Source organism: Echinops telfairi, unplaced genomic scaffold (assembly GCF_000313985.2).
Source record: "Echinops telfairi isolate 266 unplaced genomic scaffold, ASM31398v2 ScPeMD7_2010;HRSCAF=2546, whole genome shotgun sequence".
Lineage (NCBI taxonomy): Eukaryota > Metazoa > Chordata > Mammalia > Afrosoricida > Tenrecidae > Echinops > Echinops telfairi.
Window position 1 is genome coordinate 21,988,628 of NW_022105908.1, and position 23,346 is coordinate 22,011,973.

The window sequence follows — 23,346 nt, forward strand, 5'->3', positions numbered from 1 at the left end:
CAGTCTCTCCTCCTCCCCCGTCATCTGTTCCTGTGTGCTCTGGTCAGATATATCCTTCTCCCGAAGCTGCAGATTCAGTGCCATCCTTTGAGATACATTCTTCTCAGGGGAGGGGCAGGCATCCACTTAGTATTTGGGGCTGGGACCAGCCCCGGGATGCTTTCTTAATGTATAATTACTCTTTATATAAAACTCTCTCTTATACACACACACACAAAAGAAAATGTGCTTGATACAATTGATGTATGGAATGTATAAGAACTTTAAGAGCCACCAATAAAATAATTTTTAAAAAAAGGAGTTAGATAGCAACCAACTAGGGATTTTCAAAATACTTTTATTGGCGTATAATTAACATGTTACAATTTAATTGTTCAATCATACTAAGAAGAGATGAATTTCAGAACATTTTCATCATTCTCGTACTCATTGTTGTTAGGCTCGTTGTTAGCTTCCCATTTCCCTGCAACATCTCCTGCCATGCCTCTAAATAATTATTACTCCAGTTATTGTCTCTATAGATTTGCCTGTCTTGGATTTCATATACAGAAAATAGGAACCCGAAAGAGCCAACAATGACAAAAACCTCAATGAAAAGAAAGCTGAAAATATTAAAAACTGGCAGTGTGAGACATGACAAAATAATAATTATAACTTATCAAGGGTTCATGAGGGAGAGAGGGGGTGTGGGGACAGTGGGGAAAAATGAGTTGCTGAAACCAAGGGCTCAAGTAGAAAGAAAATGTTTTGAGAATGATGCTGGCAACAAATGTACAAATGTGCTTGACACAATGGATGTATGTATGGATTGTGATAAGAGTTATGTGAACCCCCAATAAAATGATTTATTAAAACAAACAAACTGGAAAGCAAACAAACAAAAAACCCAAACTGAAACAACTTGAAAAATAGGTCAAAGGGGAAATCAAATGAGAAATGGTTAATATAAAACTCTTCTCCAAGAAAAATAGACCTTACTAGAACCATGGTTAAACCTGTATATCACCAAAGAGGGACTATAGATCACTAATAAATATATGAAAAGATAACCAAGCTCATACTGTGAGAGTAAGTCTCAAAAAGTATTGCTGCAAGGGTTCTAGTTTATACATGTGCAGGTTTATTCCAAACCAACCCTGTTTAAACATGTCTGCCATCCGTGGATGACTGCAGACAAGTTCTCTAAGAAATAATACTTGTCTTAGTCTCTCTTGTTAGGATGCCTTAAAAATTTTTTTTTCAAATCAGTTGTTTCCCCAAGGGCATCTGCTGGGGGAGTTACAATTCAAGGCAGAGAGATCACCTTAGAAGGTCACGATGACTGTTGATTGAGATCACACCATAAGTTGGGATCGACTCAATAGCAGTCAGTTTGGTGTTGGTGTAAAGGATCATCCTGATTTTTTAAAGGACACAAAACTACTCCTAGGGCTCACTAGGAAGAAGTTGGAAAAATGAAAAACCGCACTGGTGAGAAAAAGGCCAGGAAAGTTGCACACAGAATTTTTCTTCTCACAGTACACCTGCTCATTCTGCAAGGGAAGCAAGGGAAGTCCTGTGAGAATTTCCTTGGGAAACTTCACTCCTTTGCCTTCCAGTCCTGATCTTGCCCCTTTAGACTTCTTTTTATTCTCCAAACTCAAAGAGCATTTAAAAGGAACACAGGTTTTTCGAGGATGCCAAAACTTTCACTTTCATGTGTAAATTGAAGCGCTCAGATTTTTCATGGAAACATTAGAGAGATTAAATGCTGCTTTCCAAAGTATATAGACTTAGATGTCGAAAACAATAGCTTCACATTTTGATAGGTCCATATAATAAAAGTTTGTATAATTTTGTGACAGTACTTTTTGACCTACGCTTATGTTAATCAGGGAAATGTAAATTCAGATGATGATAATTTTCCACTCAGGATGTTGAAAAGAACTTTAAAAAGATAGAAAATAGTGATTATATGTAAGGATATGGAAAACCAATCAAACCTCTATGGTATACCACTAGTAGGTTTATCTTTTTGGAAGACAGTGGCCAAACGGATATCCTATCTAGGCAGAAATCCTGCAGTGGATACATCAGATCCACTTAGTTTTTAAGAGATGGTAAAGAGGAGTTTAGAAATTAATCCTTGGAGTGAGTCCAGTCTGACCACCAAGAAGGGAATATACAGACCAGCAAGGAGAGCAAAGCAAAATCACAAAACCCCTGAGGAGCCCCCAAAATAGACTTCAGGCTAGGCGGGCAGTTCCCAGAACCCTCTAGGACCTGTGGGGAAAAGTCATAAAGGTCAGAGGACAGACCTGGAATTATGTATGCCTCTCCCCCATATCCCCCGCCCCCAGTATCTTTTTCCTTTCTATTCTCTTTTTATCCAATCTTTTGTTTTGTCTCTGCTGTTGTTGTTTTGCCTGCCAATATAAGATAGGCATAGGAAACGAGCCCAAGGAGAAAGCAACAGGACCAAAGGTTGCAGGGACCTTGGCGGGGGAGGAGGCTGGGGAAAGGAGCTGTGAGTAAACACCACCATAGACAGGGCAACAACTGGGGAATTAAACAGCAGGGAGCATATAGAGATTTTGGTGGTGGTAGAGCAACAGCAATCTAGCTGAGAGGAATTACTAAGAGGCAGAAGAAGGCGTGCGTGATGTGAGGCAGGAGGAAGGTAAAAGGAAACAGGAAAGATCTAAGAAGCAATGCTATAGATAGATGTATAATTACACATAGATGTGCACTCATGTAAATATATTAATTCATAAGAATAGAGATGTTGGCCTATGTACATATATTTGTATGGCAATGCATTGAGGAAGTGGACGGACTTTGGGCCTCTGCTCAAGCCCTCCCTCAACTCAAGAACACTTTGTTCTAACAACCTGGTGTTCTGTGATGCTCACCCTACTGGCTGAAGACAAAATGAGTACATAAGTAAATGTGGTGAAGAAAGCTGATGGTGCACAGCTATCAAAAGATAAAAGCATCTGGGGTCTTAAAGGCTTGAAGTTAAACAAGCAGCCATCTAGCTCAGAAGCAACAAAGCCCACATGGAAGAAGCACACCAGCCTGTGCAATCATGAGGTGCCGATGGGATCAGGTAACAGGCACCAGAAGACCCCAAACAAAACATAAAAACATAGAACAAGGGAGATGAAGCAGAGACCCAAAACCCATCTGTAGACACTGGGACATCCCCTCACAGAAGAGTCACAAAGAAGGAATGAGTCAACCAGGGCACAGTATAGCACTGATGAAAAATACGATATTCCTCTGGTTCTTTGAGGCTTCCTCACCCCCAATATCATGAACCCAGTTCTGCCTTTCAGTTCTGGCTAGACCAGAGCATGTACACTGGTACAGATAAGAGCTCACGACACACGGAATCCAGGTCAGATAAATCCCTCAGGAACAGAAATGGGAGTAGTGATACCAGGAGGGTAGGTGGAAGGTTGGGGGAGGAAGGGGGATTATCACAATGATAGACACATAATCTCCACCCCAGATGGATGGACAACAGAAACGTGTGAAGGGAGACAGCGGTGGGTGTAAGATATGAAATCAATATAACTTATCAAAGGGTCACAGGGGTGGGGCAGGCAGGGGGGGGGCGGAGCTGATACTAAAGGCTCAAATAGAAAGTAAATGTTTAGAAAATTATAATGCTTGATAAAATTGATGTGGAATATTATGAGCTGTACGAGCTCCCAATAAAATGATTAATAAAAAATAAATGAATCCTCATTTTAAAGAACTTGGCTCTGATAAATGCTGTGTGGTTTGACTTCCTTTTATTTACCATCTCTTGAGTGTACTGTACTAAGGATTTTCCATAAGTTATTTTTTCTGTAACATTGTGAGGTGTGGGTATTTTTATCCCCATTTTACAGATGTGCAAATGGAGGCCAGAGTTTCAATAACGTGACCAAGATCACTTAGCCAACAAGTGGAGGAGCCTAAATTTAGCTCCCAAACTACCGGTAATTAAGCCCAAACCAAATCAGTTGTCAGGTCAATTCTGTCTCCTGGTGACCCTCATGTGTTGTACAATAGCACAGTGCTCCACCAGGTTTTCAGTGGCTGGTTTTTTGAAAGCAGATCTCCAGGTCTTTTCCCAAAGAGCCTCTGAGTGGATTTGAACTGCCAGCCTTTCTGTTAGTGGTCGAGGACTTAACCATTTTTTGACACCCAGGTACTCCTTATATTGTTAGATAGATAATAATTAACTGGGTTTGTGATAACCCAGCACCCCATCTTACCTCTCTGTTAAATTGGTGTCATTTTCTAAGTTCACGTTTTCACATTTAAAACTTTTTTTTTCATGACAGTGTCAGCATGATCAAAGTGAATAGCCCTTCTTAACACATTTTCCTCTTGTTCCCAGAGGACCTGAAGAGGCAAAATGCAGTGTTGCAAGCTGCCCAGGATGATTTGGGACACCTTCGGACACAGCTATGGGAAGCTCATGCAGAGATGGAGAACATCAAGGCCATTGCCACAGTTTCTGAGAACACCAAGCAAGAAGCTATAGATGAAGTGAAAAGGCAGTGGAGGGAAGAAGTTGCTTCACTTCAGGCTGTTATGAAAGGTAAAGGCAAAAATGATTGCTGTTATGATTTTCTAAGGCAACTGAGTCTAAGAATTGCCTTAAAGCAGGGCTCATAAATGGATTTAAAGCAGGGCTCATAAATGGATTTAAAGCAGGGCTCATAAATGGATTTAAAGCAGGGCTCATAAATGGAATTTTCCCAGGCAAGTAGTATCAATGAGTACAGCTGAGTTGGCACCGGAAATGAGCTGAAGGAGCATGTGCTCACGGTAATGCTGTTACACGTATTAGGTCCAACCAGTTACTGCTGTGCCAGTCCAGGGTTGCCATATCTTCTAGATTTTTCGTGTGTGCAATCTTCTGATTTACTGACATTGATGAGGTAGAATGGTATACAAGCTAGAATGGCTTTATGGGTTACCAATTTGTGACATTTGATTTAAAGCGGTGGTTCTCAACTTTCCTAATGCTGTGACCCTTTCATACAATTCCTCATGTTTGACCCAAAGGGGGTCGAGTGGCTGGTCTAAAGGAAGAGTAGTAAGGGTACTCTCTGGCTTAAGATGTATTTGAGTTGTTATGATGAACCACATTTAAGACTGTCCATTTTTGTTTAGTGTGCTATATCATTAGTAGTATATACTGTATATGGTGTTGTAGCATGTGATTTGCTGTAGGTTTATATGTAATTTTTCCAGCCTTGAATGACAAGAGATTGGATTGATAAAGATAGTGATAATAAAGAAAACTAAAGGGGAAAAAGAGAAGTATTTGACTTGCGTCAGAACCAACTTCCACTGGAATTGATTGGGTGGAACACCATCGTCAGACTGGGAGTCGTGCTTAATTGCTTCCCACATTTCTGCGGAAATGATAGGGAAAGGAAGCTGAGCTTCTCCCTAATGGGTTCCTGGACTTAGGGTAGTTAATTTTATGAATGTGAAATAGTAATGGGGCGCGCGCACACACACACACACACGTCTTCATAGTGATATGTCATTCTTTGCTTTAGTAATGTTTGGAAGGAAGCAGATCAGACTAGCCCAAACAAAGTTCCATTTTTCAGTTTGTGGCTTTTTCCTGGGATTAGTTTAAAATCAAATTCAACTGCCATCAAGTCAGTCTGACTCATAGCAACCTTATAGGAGTAGAGTAGAGTAGAACTGCCCCTATAGATTTAAAGACTGAATTTTGATAGGTGCATAAAGCCACTTCTTTCTCCTTCAGAGCCGCTGATGGTTCCAAACTGTTGACTTTATAGTTAGCAGCGCAACATGTAACCCACTACACTACCAGGGATTTTTTTTTTATTGTTTATTGTTTTATTTTTTTTAAACATTTTATTAGGGGCTCATACAACTGTTATCGCAATCCATACACACATCAATTGTGTAAAGCGCATTTGTACATCATTCTCAAAACATTTTCTCTCCACTTAAACCCCCTACATTAGGTCCTCAGTTTTCTCCTCCCTCCCCACTCCCCCCTCCCTCATGAGCCCTTGATAGTTTATAAGTTGGTATTTTGTCATATCTTGCCCTGTCCGACGTCTCCCCTCACCCACTTTTCGGTTGTCTGTCCCCCAGGGAGGAGGTCATTTATAGTTCCACTACCAGGGATTTTTAGGATTACTTTTAGGCCTCTTAATAACTCAGACGATTATAGCTTACCAAAATAGCAGTTTACTTTTCTCAGAACGAGGAGTCCAAAGGTGGGTCATTTAGGGCTGATAATAATGGTTCATGAGGCAACAAGGTCCCACACTCCTTTGGCCCTTCTATTGCTTCATCCTTACCATGTGATTGCCCATTTTATCTTTGCAACATGGTTGCTCCTTCTCCAAGCTGCATTGGAAAAGCAAAGGCTTTTCTAGCATAGCACCCTCCTAATACTTTATTGGCCATAAATGTGTGGTCACCCATACCTGCAAGAAAAATGGGGGGGAAATGTACTTTTTTTTTTAGCTGAGTACATTTATTTCTGAAACTGTCAGAGGAAACCAGCCTTAAACAACTGAAGGGCCAGAAGGTGCAAATATACCGTGATCATATAAAGATTATAGTAAAGTCATAAAGAATAAGATAGGAGAGAGAATACAATAAAGGAGTCAGAGACATTTTATGATGGCATGGTCACCTCAGCTCCTTTTGATGACGGACCATGTAGAAATGGGTTCTCCAGTGAGAGTGAGCCTTTACTATCTTGGGACATTTATAGGTAGCCATAGACATGCATATTCAGTAGTTACATGCTCCCAAGGTGGGTGGTATCTACATTAAGGCCCCTGAGCTCGCAGGTGAGAAAACCTAATACTTGCATTGGGGTAAGGTAAAAGGGCTTGGGTGTCAGGACTGGAAGAATGAGTGAAAGGATGTCTGCTTCTATAGTTAAAGCTGCTGGCTTCACAGCAATCGGCCAAGTGCTTGTAAGAGGTAACTTTAAGGTAGCACTATTATTTTTTTAAGGTAGCACTATTATTTTTTTAAGGTAGCACTATTATGGGAGGGTATAGTGGGGAACAATGTTATTATGATTGGATTTATCTGTAACTCACAAGGGTGAAGGCCTACCTCCACCCCAGAAACCCAGCCTTCCAGGCTTCTTAATGTATGAGAATAAAGGATTCATCCATATATACTCTCTTCCCGTTCTCTGCTCTCCCACATAAAACTCAGTTGAGATTTGTTAATAAGGAAGAAGAAAGGGTAGATAATAGGCAACCAGAAGCATCTTTTAAAAATAATATTAAGGTATTTTATAAAGACTTTCTAGAATTTGTCTCCATTTACAATCCTGGGTTAGGATAAAATATTCTAGAAATATATCCCCTTTTTCACGGTTTGATGTATTTGGATTGGGGTGTCATGTTTAGAATTTGAGGTTGACTTGAGTTTTAGCTCTTTCAGGTTATAAAACATTGACAACATTATTTAACCTTTCCTGAGTTTTCCTCGTATGTAAAATGTCATATGACACAAGTTTGAGGATGAAGGGTAATGCTTTAAAACATTTATAACAGTTGCTACACATATAATAAGAACTAGAAATGTTACTGTTTTTTAAATAAATGAGTTGAAAAACTTCCAGAAATTGGACAAAAGTTCTTTACGTCATTGCTTTTAGTATCCTGGAGCATCTTTTTTGGTAGAGCTTAGTTATGAAATATATGGTGATGTTTTATAGAGACGGTGCGTGACTATGAGCATCAGTTCCACCTTAGGCTGGAGCAGGAGAGAACCCAGTGGGCACAATACCGGGAATCAGCAGAGCGGGAAATAGCTGATTTAAGGAGAAGGCTGTCTGAAGGTCAAGAGGAAGAAAATTTAGAAAATGAAATGAAAAAGGTATGAAAGACTGTGTTCGTCTCCGGAATATTTGAACCTAAAGTGCACGTGTGGTTAAGTACTGTTATGTGGTAGTAAAAGTTGTGCTTTTATGTTTTTGGTTAATGAAGCTACTTGGACATAGACCTAAATTTAGTACCAGAGGATTTGATGCTTTTCCCATAGACATTTCTATGGCTCACTTCCTTGCCCTCTTCAAATCTTTGATCAGATGCTACCATCTTAAAAGGCTTGATCCTGACAGCTCTTGCAGCCTGCCCACTTCCATCCTTACTCTGACCTCTCTCACCTTGCTCTCAGTTTCTCTTTTCCATAACACATAGGTTCTTATAGTAGGCACATGCCGATGATGTTTGTCTCCTTTCTCTTCTTGCTGACCTGTAAGCCTCCTCAGGGCAAGACTCTAGTTGACTTATGTGTCAAAATGCCCAGGTGGTCAGCAAGTATTTGAGGAATGAGTGTTAACTGCTTGGTGATTGTATCTGAACTACAGTTTCAGAACAGATGTTAGGTTTCCTTTTTTCTGAATAGGCTTTTGTTCCTGTGTGATGAATGTGCCACATTATGACTGGTCATGTCATATTTATGCTCTAACACAAGGCAGGTAATTATAGGGTCCGCCGTTTTCCCCATGAACAGATTTTAAAACTTTCTGGCCAATTTGATTATATAAACATTTATTAATTTATATACATACATATTTAAAATCACATAAAATCATAATTTTTTCTTTTCAATTGGATTAAGGGTCTTGGTTCTTAATTAATTATTGGTTATAGATGGATCACTGTTAGATAATTAGGTTATTTAATTAGTTTATTTTTTTAAATAATGTGGAAACTATTTCAGAATCAACACCAGCACAGAAACATCAGGATTTAGAAATGGTGTTCCATTCTCTTATTTGGGAAAAGGATTGTAGTACAGATTCTTTAAGCAGCTGATGAAGTCTGGATCAACACTGGAGTTAACTTTGCCAGTTAATGCACGTTCTAAGTACGCTGCCGACACTTCTCTCCAAGTTGTTTGAGATGAGTTAAATTTGATGTTGCCATTGGCAACCTTACCCCAAGCCACAGTCACATGAGAATAGGTCGGTTTTTCAGTTTGCTATATTTATGATTTCCATAAAATGCGACTTTTTGTCATTTTCAAGTTTTTAATTTTTAAACTATTTTTGGAGAAGTTTTTTTTCCCCCCACAGATAAGAAATCTAATTAAATTTTATTCATGGCTCAGTTTAGGCTCAGAAAGCCTAACTAAAAGTCAGTTTTTTTCTATCTTATTCAGTGTCATTAAATCAATGATTTTTGTCCCTGGTCGTACACTAAAGACTGTGCTAAATAACAATCATTACTTACCAAATAGCAAACCTGTCATATACCTTATCGGAGAAGTTTTTTACTTACAGGAAAATTCCAAGGATAATCCACACAGTTTCTCCTAACGAACATCTTACCTTAGTAGGGAACATTTGTCACATGTAATGGGCCAACGCTGATCTATTATTGTTAAGTAAAATCCCTTCTTTGTGTTCATGTGTCCTTAACCCGATGCCTTTGTTTCCTGTTCCCATCCAGGATACTATATTGCATTAGTTGTAATGTCTCCTTAGGCTTCTTTTGCCCACATCCAAAAACACCTCACTGTCTGAAGTCGATGCTGACCCACAGGGACCCTTAGGACAGGGTCGAACTGCCCCTGCGTGTTTCTGAGACTGTCCCTCTTGACGCTAGTAGAAAGCATCACCTTTCTCCCACAGAGCAGCTAGTGGTTTCAGATTGCCGACTTTGGAGTTAGCAGCCCAACATGTAACCCTGGTAGCCCCTAGTGACCTCTGCATGTATCCCAAACTAGCTTGGACTGGAAGATATGTTAAGTTAGCCTGTCCATTCTCAACGAGACTTAGATCCAAAGAAAGTAACAGGTGAAGTGAGTTTGAAAGGACTGGAAAATAAAGCAGCTCCCTTTTTTCTGAGGACTATGTTGTATATGTGTGGTTGGGAAATTTCCATTTGGAAATATATGATAGTTCCCCTTTCCTAGGATAAATTTACATTCATGTAAATTCTGTAAACGAGATTACTGATCATTTTCACTGACTTTTTAAGTGTACCTTTGTTTCTAGTGTGTGTCATTAAAATTCTGTTTCTTACTAGTTTGCTTGTTAATTGCAGTTTTCTTTTCATGTATGTTTTTAAGACACAAGCTAGAAAGCAGTATGATTGTTTTAGAGGTCATATTTGGGCTTGTTATTTAGATATTAAAAAGTAAAAATAAGATTTAAAATACTATGTTTAAGTAACCATATAGAAACTTTTTTCATTGCAACATACTTTTCTGACATTTTAGAATAGATATTCTTGTTCATGTGTTTAAAAAAGAATTTTTTCATTATTTATGAGGAATTATGGTCTCTTTAGTTTAATCAGAAATGGAAAATTTAAAATATATGTATTTCCTTTTATATATAGGGGATACTTTTTTACTTAATTCCTCAGTTAATTAAAATAGCAAATTTATCACAATGAATTCATTTTCCTACTTACTCCTGATTTCTAAATGAAATACTTGGAAGGAAAACTATGATTATGATTTGACATTCAAAGTCATGCATGATTTAAGATGTTATTTTTGGTTCACTTTTGTGAAAGCTAATACAATGGCCAGTAGAATTACTTGTCAATATAATTTTTAGCAAGTGGGTGGTTAAAAATTTATTCAAAAAACAATTTAATTTGCATTACTTAATTTTTTTAAATCATAGGCCCAAGAAGATGCTGAAAAACTTCGGTCTGTTGTGATGCCCATGGAAAAGGAAATTGCAGCTTTGAAAGATAAACTGACAGAGGCTGAAGACAAGATTAAGGAACTGGAGGCCTCAAAGGTGGTGAAATATCCTATCCTTGTTTGTTTATAACCCAAGATTTTGCCAGAAGCAATTTTAGAATCAATTGGAGATGGGGATGGGGAGGTACTATAAGTAATGACTATGCATCTGAAACACCTCACGTTCTTTAAAATGCAAAGTACTATTGTTACATGTTTCCACCCATAGGGATGGTGTAAATCATCACAATAATGGTGCTTGTGCCTCTTTGTCCCCAAATATTTTCATTTTTGTATCAGAGTGAGAGTTGAGTGCATTCATTTTCTTATTAAGTAAAATAAGCTATTCAGTTATATTCTGAACTGCGCCTCCCCCCACCCCATCGAACTTTTAAATAAGGTAGCTACAGTTTGCCTGAATTTGTTGGCTGTGTGTTGAGTTATGATCCAAAAGTTTAGCAGTTCAAAACCACCAGCCACTGTGCAAGAGAAAGATGATTCTTTCTACTCCCTAAAAGAGTTCCAGTTTGAAAACCTACAGGGGCAGTTCTACCCTGCCCACAGTTCCACCCTGCCCACAGTTCCACCCTGCCCACTAGGGTTGCCATGATTCAGAATGGATTTGATGGCAGTGAGTGTGTTTGTTTGTTTTAAAAAAAGACACAGCTGAGAAAATAGAAGCTGAAAGGACAGGAAAAGAAAAGAATAAAAATAGGAAACAAAATCCCAAATTGAATTGTAGAAATGAATGGGGATCTGTCACTTAATGAAGCAAATGTAAACTGATATTTACTAAAAGGGATTATAAACCTGTTTTCAAGATAAATAAATAAAAGGGGTTATTAGTTTGTATTTTTTAAATATAATTTTATGTTGCTTACAAAAGATACACCTCAAATAAAACCACAAAGGTAATTTGAAAAGAAAAGGAATAGGTAAATAAATAGCATGTAAATACAAAGAAAGCAGATATAGCCGTTGTAATATCAAACAGGTGAGATTTAAAGGACAAAAATAATTAATTGAGATAAGGTGAAACTTCTAATAAACATAAAAAATGACAGTTACTTGAATGCATCTTATATATCCTTGAAATTAACACTCATATTTAGCAACTGAGAGTGTAAGCCAGAAAAAATACTAGTCAGGAAATAGAAGTTTTGAATCACTAGATTCATAATTAGATGCAGTACCAGGGGAAGGACATCACTCACGCTTGTTGAAGAAGGGGCGTCGGGGAAAGAGGAAAGCCCTCAGGAGGTAGACTGACACAGTGACTGCAACAGTGTGATCACGCATGGAACGATTGTGAGGATGTCCTAGGACCAGGCTGGATTTCTTTCTTTTGTGCATAGTTGGCTGTGTGTCGGAATTGGCTCAATGGCACCTAACAACTGCAATCTAGATGTAATCGGTGCATAGAACTATGTAAGCTATCTTTTATGCAGTAGAGATTTTTATAGGAGGAACAATGTGACAGCTATAAATTGTAATCTAGATAAAACGAAAAATTTCCTAGTAAAAGATGCATAGCTAAAATTATCTTAAGATAAATTAGGAAAGCTAATTTATCAGTTCAAAAGGAATGAGTCTGTAGTCAAAATCCTCCTTTTTCCTTTTTTCTCTCTTCCTTCCAAGACCCATTTGGTTTTGTTGGCAAGTTTAACCAAACCTAGGAAGAGATAAGCCATATAGTTTACAAACTGTGTCAGAGAATGAAAAACAAAGTTCTCCTGCTTATTTTATGAGAGTAATAAAACCTTTTTAAAAACAAAAAGAAAGGTAGCCTATGAAAAGAAAGCTCTAGATCTCGCTCAGGAATACTGAAGGAATAAATAGTCTATAGTTTAAATATAAAAGGGGGATAGAAAAAAAATAAATATGACCATGTGGATTTATTCTCAGCAACTTGAGAATGTTGTATCATAAGGATGCCTTTTATTGTGATGTGAAAAGTTGCCTTCAGAAAGGCATTGATAAATTTTAAGTATTCAATAAACTAATATCTATTAAGCCTACTGTGAGCGTCATAAATCAATGATGAATGTTTAGAAATCTTTCTATTAATTGAGTTAAGCATTCATTTTAAAGTAATAATTGATAAACCAGTGGTTGTATGTCCCTATTTTATATCTGCTGCATTCAATCACTATCAGTAGAATGATCACTCTCTGTAGATATTAGGGGAAAGTGCCTCATGACAGTCAGAACTTAGTCATGCCAGGTTAGCCGTTTTGTGGTTGGCTGACAGCCTCCATTGAAGTATCAGATGGCAGTTTAAAGGTGTCATCATCATTTTAGTTCCTGACCAGCACTCGCTACTGTGTACTGTATTGTGGCGTCAGAGTGATGCTAATTGAACAGATAGGTAGCTGTTTCAAGGGGGAGGAAGTGGGAAGAAAAAGGCATGAAAATAACCATGAACTTGAAATTAATCAGAACCATCTGGAAGAGTTGAAAGTTAGCCAGATAGCCACAATTTAGGATGAATAATTTGTAAGACAGGATAAAAGTATTACTTATATCATTCTAGATTTGGGGGGAGGGGAGAGGATTGCATTTAGTTCTGGGTATAACTTTCTAATATTATACTATACCAGTATTTCTGAGTGTTGTTGATCATTTGACAGAGATTTAACTTTTTTAAAAACAAGATGACTTTAAAGTCTTTTGCATTTGCTTGTGTTTATTAAAGTGCAAGACTACCCTGTTTATTCTACCCTGATCTAGTTTTTCTCATGAATGTATGTGTCTGTAGAAAGCTCTCCTTTTTATTAATTTAGGGTGTTTGAAAATATTGCACCAAAAACCAAAGGAAAGCAAACTTGCAAGAATGTGCCGACTATTTTTATCCTTAGAAATGATACTGGCTCATTTTATTTACTAAATCCTGCCTGGTATAACTGAGTATAGTATGTATTGTAGTATACATGTATTGTTTTGGGAGTGCCAGTAGAGCGACCTTTTTGGAAAGCAAGGTACAAAATTTTTATGTGTAATCTTGATGTGCGTCAACTCCGAGTGACATGATGATGATAATGTTTATAATTTAACTATATTGGTTTCCTATTTTTAAATAGAAAATAAATAAACCCAAACTCACTGCTGTCGAATTGTATTTGGCTAGTTGTTGTATAAAAATATATATATATAAATGCTACTTTTTAAGAGTCTAAAGTTATGTAAAGATAAATCTAAATTATCCTAGAGCATAATCAGAATGTACTGTTATATACCTAAGAGAGAAATTGTTGTACCAGGGTATAGTAAAGCACCGATGAAACACACATCATTCCTCTAGTTCAGTGGTTCTCAACCTTCCTAAGGCCACGACCCTTTCATACAGTTCCTCATGTTGTGGTGACCCCCAGCCATAACCATAAAATTATTTTCATTGCTACTTCATAACTGTCATTTTGCTACTGTTATGAATTGGGCAACCCCTGTGAAAGGGTTGTTAGACCCCCAAAGGGGTGGTGACCCACAGGTTGAGAACCGTTAGTTCCTGAATCCCTTCCCCCGCTCCCTCCCAACTACCATGACCCAATCCAGCTAGACCGGAGTACATACATTGGTACAGATAAGAGCTCTTGACACATGGAATTCAGGACAGATAAAACCCTCAGGAACAGTAGTGGAAGTATTGATATCATGAGGGTAGGGTGATGGAGCCGGGAGAAGGGGGAGAAAGTGAGAACTCATCACAAAGTTGATATAAACCCCCACCACCACCACCCAGGGGGACGAATGATAGAAATGTAAGTGAAGGGAGACAACAGACAGTGTAAGTTAGGAAAGAACAATAATAATACATAATTGATCAAGGTTTCATGAGGGTGAGAGGGTTGGGGAGGGAGAGAATAAAAGAGGAGCTGATACCAAGGGTTCAATTAGAAAATGTTTTGGAACTGTTGATGGCAACATATGTACAAGTGTGCTTAATACAATTGAATGATACATTGTTAGAAGATTTGTAAGAGCCCCACAATAAAACAGTTAATTAAAAAACCCCAAATTGTTGTAAACTTCAGTTGAACAGAATCATATTTTATTTTTAGGTCAAAGAACTGAATCATTATCTGGAAGCCGAGAAATCTTGTAGAACTGACCTAGAGATGTACGTAGCTGTGTTGAATACTCAGAAGTCAGTTCTACAGGAAGATGCTGAAAAACTGCGTAAAGAGTTGCATGAAGGTAAATAGAGACAGTAACTATGATCTCCCTCTGTAAGAGAGTAAAATACCAGTTCAGCATGTTACTGAAGCAGTTCAAGCTTTGCTGTGGGTTGGCTTGAATGTTCTCCAGCAAAGCTGAAGTGGTACTACTAAAGATACTTGGATTGTCAATGGCTTCTCCTTCTTGCAGTAAGAAATCCCCAAGGCGTAAGCTGTAGGACAGAATAATGGGGCTGGGATTTCTGCTCCAGCTGCTTTTGGCCTCGCATCCATTTTGATGGCAGTGGTGGAGCCGGACTAGACGAGCGAGAGGGGCAGGCAGTGTGTCCTGCTGTCCTTCCACATCAAACCCTGCTTTTAATGGACAGTTTTTATTTCATTAGCCTGGCAGCAGAGTGATATAGAAAACTGACTATATTTTCTAGAGATAGGAGAAGGCTTATCCTTTCCCATTAAGATAAAAGTAGACTTTTGTTTTTATTTCTTCTAGTATTCCTGTATAGCTGGGCTCCTAAATGTTTTATGTCACAAACTTTTTTGGCAATCTTATGAAGTCCCCTCAGAATAGTATTGTTTTTCTTTTTGATACCTATAATGCAATACATTGCATAGAATTAAAACAATCATACTATGAGAAAAGTACCAAAGTATAAAAACCTCAGACTTAGGATATTATAACAATATACATACTTTTAGAAATGAACGCATTAAGTACAAGGTTTAGCAAAGGGCCAATAAATACTGTTAATTGTGAAGTAGTAATGAGCATGTGTAACAATGACAATGGGATGAAAAGAATCTAACTTGCCTTAGTGACCATGTCATGGGCATTGTCATGCTCTTATGGCTCACTGCCTACATTTTATAATGGAAGGAAATGCTCAGTATGATGTCGAGGTGAGTGAAAGTCAACTTTATAACTCATCCAAGTGCATGTACTCCTGGGGCTCATCTGTTGCAGGTTACACAGGGACATACTGAATATACGGGATTAGGGCTGTGATAATAAGAGTTGTACAGTGAATATTTTTCCAAGTGTATAAAATGTGATAGAGAACAAAGTGATTCATAAATCATTTAGGTTTGGATATGAGTTAATTTTTTCCAAATACTGGAAAGCTGAAATGACAAGCCTACAGAAAAATTTCATGAAGTTCTGAAAATAATCCAAACTTTGAGTGAGTGGGTCTTTGACCTTTAGGAAACGGTTTTCAATTGTACCATTGTAGTAGAAAAGATGCCTGTACTCTGAAAGGGTGTTGGAAAGAAATAGGAATTTTGCTTAAACTGTATGCCCCCAGCTACATGTAAGTCCTCGAAGTTCTCAAACCTTCATAATACACCTGAAAATATGTCTGAAAACATTAATTCAAATGAGGAAGGGGGAGAGAGTAGTTTCTATACTGACGCACTCAAACCAAATAAAGAAATTGTCTTTCAGGGACAGGAGACTGGTAAAAATGGAGTCACGGTATAGAGTACAACTCAAATGGGGGGAATCAGGCATGCAACTGAGTTAGTGCACTTACCAAGGATGGGTGTAAAACTTGGAAGTAGCCTAGGAAACAGTAGTGCCACAGATGAAGAATAGGTAATCCTTTGTCATAGGAGCAGATAAGTCTTAAAAGAAGTTGTTTGTAAGTGGAGTTTTGAAAAATTGCTAAGTATGTGCCAGGTAGTCAAAGATAAGTGTGGCATTCAGGGCCTTCTGTATGTGGCATGAAGTGGGAAGTAGAAGAAGATGCAAGAGGCTATAGGCCAAAATGTGGATAGGTGAGGTAAGGATGGGCCAGATCATGGAGACCTCTAGCTAAGGATTTTCTACCTTGTGGGCAGTAAGGATTGTCTGAAAGTTTTCATTTATTGGTTTACTAAAGTAGTAGCTTTAATGAGATGCAATTTACATGCCATAAAGTTGACCTTTGTGAATTATACAGTCCAGTGGGTTTTAGTATGTTTATGAAGTTGCACACCATCACCACTATCTAATTGCTGAAACTCTACTCCTTAGCAATCCCGCCCTAGTCTCTCCTTCCCAGAACCCTTGGCAACCACTAATCTATTTTCTGTCTCCGTGGACTTGCCTGTTAATGGACATTTCATATCATTGAGATCATAGAACTTGTGTCTGGCTTCTCTGAAGGACATAATGTTGGCAAGTAATATGATTATTTTAACGTTTTCAAAAGTTCAGTGTGACAGCTGATAGAATAGAGAGGAAGAGTCTGACTGCAGGAAGAAGAACAACAAAGAATGACTCTCAGAGCTGTCTACGTTTTGAGGGCGGACCTAAGGCAGAAACCAGGAGATGGGTATGTCATTGTGCAAAGGATCACTAAACCTCTGTGACCGGCGGCTGTGTTGGGTGAAGAAATGTCAGGAGTAGACGTTGTCTCTCAGGTGTTTGCCTTAGGGGGCTGGATAGCTGACTGAACAGACGAAGCTACTTACTCTTTCAGTAAAATGTGACTGAGCTGCTTGATATCCTCCATACAGACATTGGCTAAGATTTCTTTGATTTACCCTGAGAGGTTACAACTAAATCAACTCAATGATTCCGGGGCCACAGATTTATCAGACTGTGTTAAAGGTAATTAGGGATGGCTACTATAGCTGTGGTTTAGAGCAGTGTTTCCCGTAGAAAGCTGGTTGCATGAGTTCTGCTGTTTAGGAGTGGTGGTTTTTGTTGTTGTTAAATAAATTTGAGAAATAATGTATTGTCTATCCCGTTTCTACCCGCCAGAGAACATAGACATAGTGAAAACTGAGCTCACAGCCTTGCCCTGAAGAGGTTGCTGAAGTTTTAGTTTATACAACTGACAGAGCACAGAACTCTTTTTTTCCCCACGTGTTCCTAGGAGCACTCTGGGAGACTTTGCTTTAGTCTACAAGTTGCCCCTTGGTGCCAGTCAGGCAGAATTCCAGACAGATTGGACCACTGGCCACACCTGGTCTAATAGCCCTATGTTAAAGAAATTGCCTTCCATTAAAATTCAGTGTTTTTGATTGGGGGGATTCCTAAACAGTTTGCCATCTCTTGGAGCAAGAGCGACAACAACACAACCAGTTAAAACACACGTGGCGGAAGGCCAATGACCAGTTTTTGGAGTCTCAGCGTTTGCTGATGAGGGACATGCAGCGAATGGAGATTGTGCTGACTTCTGAACAGCTCCGACAAGTTGAAGAACTGAAGAAGAAAGACCAGGTGAATAGCAGTTTTATAGGACTTGCTTGCTTCATTAATCGTGCTCCCACAGCCCCAACCATGCATGACTGTACTCAAGATGGACTTAAGCTGAACAACGTGATTTCTGCCATTTTGAAAAACACAGTACCTGCCTCTAAGGAAGTTTGTTCTTCAGTTTTCTTGTTTGGGGAAAACCACTGATGTAGAAATTACTTTCTTCAGAGACTGTAGGATGCCTCAGTGCCTATTTCTGAGAAAATTTTTCTCTCCAGGACACCCTCATTCTCCTAGGGTCCCTGAGTTGTGTAAATCAAGGCCCAGTTATCTGTGGCCTTGCCTGAAAGCCTCTGCAGAAGGCCACAAGATGGAGACAGAAAGGCGGAGTGATGTCAAACGGCGGGCGTTCAGAGTTCTGTATGCCAAGACCTTTTCTCCTAGTCCTACTTTTAAAATTAATTTTTAGTTGCATAACTGATATACAAATAACATCCTCATGTTTTAAAAAAATGCGTTAAGCACAGCTAAATGAAAATCTATGACATCTCCCATACTTGCCCTTCTCCGGAGTAAGCATTTTTTACCCAGTTGATAGGTTGACTTCCAGACCGTGTCTGTGGGTCTGTGGGTGTGTTTTAGCTTCGATCTTTCATACAAGTTTAACACACTATGAGTATTTATTCTATGTTTCCCCCCAAACATTGTCTTGGGTATGTATTCACATTATACATCTTGTTCTTGGAAACTTTAGAAACATGGATAAATATACTTGACAATCTTTCTCCTGGTAGTAGCGATCTAGTTGATTTCCTCTTTATTTTTAGGAGTGGTGGTGGGGTGTTATTTGAAACAGTGTTGCAGTTAATTTCCTAATCATACCCATCATATATATGTATACATGCAAATACGTAATTCCCTAGGAGAAGTTACCTAGAACTGTTTGCTGTTTTCCTAGGTTTTGTAAGAAATACTTTAAATTGCCGTAGGTACTTAAACTAGATTTCACTTTTAAAAAGTTTCTTTTTCATTTTCTGCATGTCATTTAATTTGGACTCACTCACCTCGTGTGGAACACAACCAACCTAAGCAATTAAATTCTAAGGTACAGATCTGAACACACCCCTACTACTGCCCAGTAAGACAGTAAGACAGTTTAAACTCCTCAGGTGGTCATTTAACATTTGTGTAACTCTTATTATGTGCAAGCATTGTGTTAAGATGACTTTTTCTCCAGAAATTCTAAAAAATAAAACAGAACTTAAATAAATCAAAAGAAAATTCTGAAAAAGAAAGAAAGAAAATTCCCCATGTGAGTCTGGAGTGTAGTATTATTTAATAGATTAGGAAACCAGCTGAGAGAGGTACTGGCAGATCTGGGAGTGGAGTGAATCTGTCTGGTTCTACCACCCCCTGTCCCATTGCCTCACTTTTCTCCCTTGCTGGTCTGCCTTTCGGTCCCAGACAGGCTACTCAGCATTCCCCTGCATGCCTGCCCTCCCATGCTCTGTTCCTTCATACCGCTGCCTCTCTGCCGGAGCTCTTCTTCCTGTCTCCTCTCCACCACAACTGGAAAACTTGCGAGATCCAGCCCAGCCCATTGGACTCTTTCTTAGCTTCCTCAGATGAAGCCAGGCATTGTTTTTCTCCCCCTTTCAATATAGACCCTTGTATATACGTGCATAGTATTGTAATTGTTCCCCCTCCCCACTAGGCTGTTGAGGCACCTATATCCATCTTTGTTGAGTGAATTATTGCATCAGCTTCAGCCATTCCTTTTGCCTTTCACATACATTTTCACATGTTTCTAATGGATATGTAAATAACAGTCACTTTTTTCTCTTTTTTTTCTACCATAATCAGAGGGAGTGTTTAATGTAGTTGTTCCTCCCCTGGGATCATTTGAAGAGACAGGGTTCTGCCTTACTTTCAAGTAGTGTGCTTTTCTTAAAAGCTGCTTCCTGACGTCATCTTTGTCCCAGGTTCATACTTTGTGTCCATGGTTTTGAAATAATTTTGTTGTGACCAGAGAACCTCAAGCATGATTGCAAAACTCTTGTTTTGAGTTGCTTTATGGCTCCTTAGTTCAGATTACCTGGGTCATAACAAATTTTTCCTAACTTTTAGGAAGAAGATGAACAACAAAGACTTAATAAGAGAAAGGACCATAAAAAAGCAGATGGTGAGGAAGAAGTTAAAATACCAATAGTGTGTGCTTTAACTCATGAGGAATCTTCAGTCCAGCTATCAAATGAAGAGGTATGGTAGAATTGATAAGTCAGCGTATACAGGATTTTTTAGCTTCCTTACCCTTCAATAGATTGCATTCTTCAGATGGAAGCATATAGCTGCTCGTTTCAGATTAGGTAAAACAATGTTTATTTTCACTTCTTGTTTTTAAGGCATATGTAGCACTATTTGAAACATGTTGTGAGCGTTCACTCTCTGCCTCTGAGATAGATATTTCTGCAGTAGTGCCAATATTGGCATTAGAAAATATTGTTAAATAATGTCTGAAAAATCCTTATTTGATATGAAGAATAAATGTTAATATTTTGAGCATTTTGTTTTAAAAACAATGATCTTCATTGTTGGAACACTTAACTGTCTATAGCACATGGCATGAGTGTTTAACCAGTATTTGGTCTTCAGCCTCGAGAATCATGTGTGAAGTGTAATGGATTGTGATGGAGGTGGGTAGTGCATTTCCGGTCTTGGGATCAGATCAACTAGACAGAGTAGAGACCTGGGGCGGGAGGGGATGAGGGCAAGGTGTGGGGAGTATAGGCGATGCTCCTGTGGCCTCATCAGCTTTATTCACCGTGTGGCAGGGCCTCCTCACCAGGCTACCTGTCTTCAGCTTGCTCTACTCCAGTGCACCCTTGACATTACTGCCAAAGTCACTTTTCTTAAGTGCAGCTGCAGTCGAGCCACTCCCTTCCTTCAAATCCACCACTGACCTCCACTGCCTACGTAAATGCGTACACATGCCTCCCTCCCACTGGAGCGGTCCTTCTGAATGTGGACTCTGCTTTTTAGCCACAGCCCTCATCTTAAGCTTCATTTGGGTTTTGGGGTTTGTTTGTTTGTTTGTTTGTGTTTTTTCCCTGAATACTTACCTCCCCCTGCCTATCTGAGTGTTGAAATTTTACTTATTCTTTGAGGCTCATGCATACTGGGATCTCATTATCTTTTAATTCCATTTTCCATGAACTTTTGAAGCCCTCTTGTTCTTACTTACTGTCCTTGATGTTTAGAATTTCTTACTTGCTCACCGAGCCCCTCCTCTCCCGGCCAGGTGAAGTAGTTTCACTTACATTGGATAAAGGTCTTTTCTTTACTTTCAAAGATATCATGTTTCTGTATAGTTTGCAGATTTATTCTTAGTTGTGAATAATCCTGTTAGCTTTTAATTTCCTTGGTGGTTTTTTTTTTGTGTGTGGTTAATCCTGTGAGACCTTGAAAAGTATGATGTAGTTGTTTTTCTGCATTCTTTGTTTGGAACAAACACTGGGGACCACTTGTCTTGATTCAGCCAATTGTTTCAAAAGTTTGTACTCCTAGGAAAATGTCTGTTTTTAAGTACAGCCAAATATGTGATTTTTGCATCATGCAGTCATGCAGCCAAGAATGTTTGAAAAGTAAAAATTTAGAAGACAAATGGGAAAGGAAGGTTTGTTGTGATTTACAGTGAAGTATTTTTCTTCTTTTTAATTCTGTCTTAACAGATCTATATGATATATTGTGAATAACATTTCCTGACATTTGAGCTATCTTTTCCCCATTAATATAGGCTGGCTTATAGTTTACATGTTGAGTGTAAACTGTTGGGTGTTTGAGGATTGTGAGTTACATAAGACTTGCTTCAAAGTTGATAATGGATGACTTGGGGACTTAGTCTGACGTATTGCCAAAGACATTTTAACCCAGCAGGACCTCATGCTTTCCTTAATCTGATGCTTAGAATATGTTTATCTCATTACTGGTATTTATTATATTACCCAGAAATAACTGCCATTAACATTTTGATAATGTGTCGTTTCCTATTTTTCTAACTTAAAGATAATATAGATATGTTTCTATTTGCACACTTTAAACAGTCTAGATTGTGATTGTGCATTGAGGTTGTTAGTTTATTGTTCCAACCTGGCTGATAAACACATGTGGGGTTAATTGAAGGGCGGAGGGATAAATGGCTCTGTGAGCCTCATCTTTCTAGTTCTTAGGTCTCTTGCTTTGTGATGGTCGGACCAGGGGGCAGCTGCCTTAGCCAGTTTCCTGCTTTAGCTAGCAAGGCTCACTTCCTGCAAGATATCCCTGAGGAGAAACCACATGGACCTACCCCGATGCAGCCCTGGGTGCTGGAGCACCCGTGTGGAGACCCCTGCCAGCACTGAGATGATTACATGTTCAGCTTTCTTCCTGTAGTCGGCGTAATAGTGTGTGTTTTGTGATATGGAGAAGCTTTGTGGACTGGTGTTGGACATATGGATTAATGGGTTAATGTTGGACTTGTGGGCTTGGGCAGCACTGGGTTGGGATGTTTTCCTGATGTGCACTTAACCTTTATGTAAAACTCTCTTATATATGTGTTGTGGTGGATATGTTTCTCTATAAAGTACCCAGACTAATACATGCATATAACTTGTACCTTTCCCTCCATGCTATTTAAATCTATACTTAATGTTTGGGCATATTGTTAAATATTTCCCCCTCAACCCAAATTATAAATGTGTCGTAATATTCTTTTTTTTTAACTACAAAACTTTTCACTATTATAAATAATGTCATAATGCTATTATACTCATTCTTTTTTTATTAACAGGGTTAAGTTCCAAAGACCAGGTTGTTAGGTGAAAATCAACATTCTGTGAAAAATGAAAGATCATTACATAACTGCCAAATTATATTATACCATAACTACTAAACTACATTATCTCCTCTCTGCCAAACCGTGAAGAATCGTGGCCCAACCAAGTTGGCACATAACTTTAACCATCACTGCCAGCAAAACTCTTGCCTTGTACCTCAATGTTTATTCCTGCCATTTATACGAGGGGGTACCAAAAAAGGGGAATTTTCCCCCCCAAAGTTCTGTATTTAATTTTTTTTACAAAACAACCTTCAAAAGTACTCTCCATTACACTTAATACATTTGTCAAATCTGTGATTCTTTTTTTTTTTAAATCATTTTATTGGGGCTCGTACACCTCTTATCACAATCCATACATCCATCCATTGTGTCAAGAACATTTGTACATTTGTTGCCATCATCATTCT

The 23,346-nt window shown here is 38.6% G+C and overlaps 1 protein-coding gene across 1 annotated transcript in view; it reads left to right on the top strand.

Annotated features, from left to right (window-relative positions):
• The window catches only part of RABEP1 (rabaptin, RAB GTPase binding effector protein 1), an 83,697-nt gene that overhangs the window by 28,807 nt on the left and 31,544 nt on the right, over positions 1 to 23,346 (top strand). Inside the window, exons 3-8 of the mRNA XM_045293323.1 lie at positions 4,373 to 4,576; positions 7,721 to 7,881; positions 10,649 to 10,768; positions 14,769 to 14,904; positions 17,912 to 18,090; positions 20,194 to 20,325. Coding sequence (XP_045149258.1) covers positions 4,373 to 4,576; positions 7,721 to 7,881; positions 10,649 to 10,768; positions 14,769 to 14,904; positions 17,912 to 18,090; positions 20,194 to 20,325 — 932 coding nt within the window. The remainder of the gene's footprint in view (positions 1 to 4,372; positions 4,577 to 7,720; positions 7,882 to 10,648; positions 10,769 to 14,768; positions 14,905 to 17,911; positions 18,091 to 20,193; positions 20,326 to 23,346) is intronic.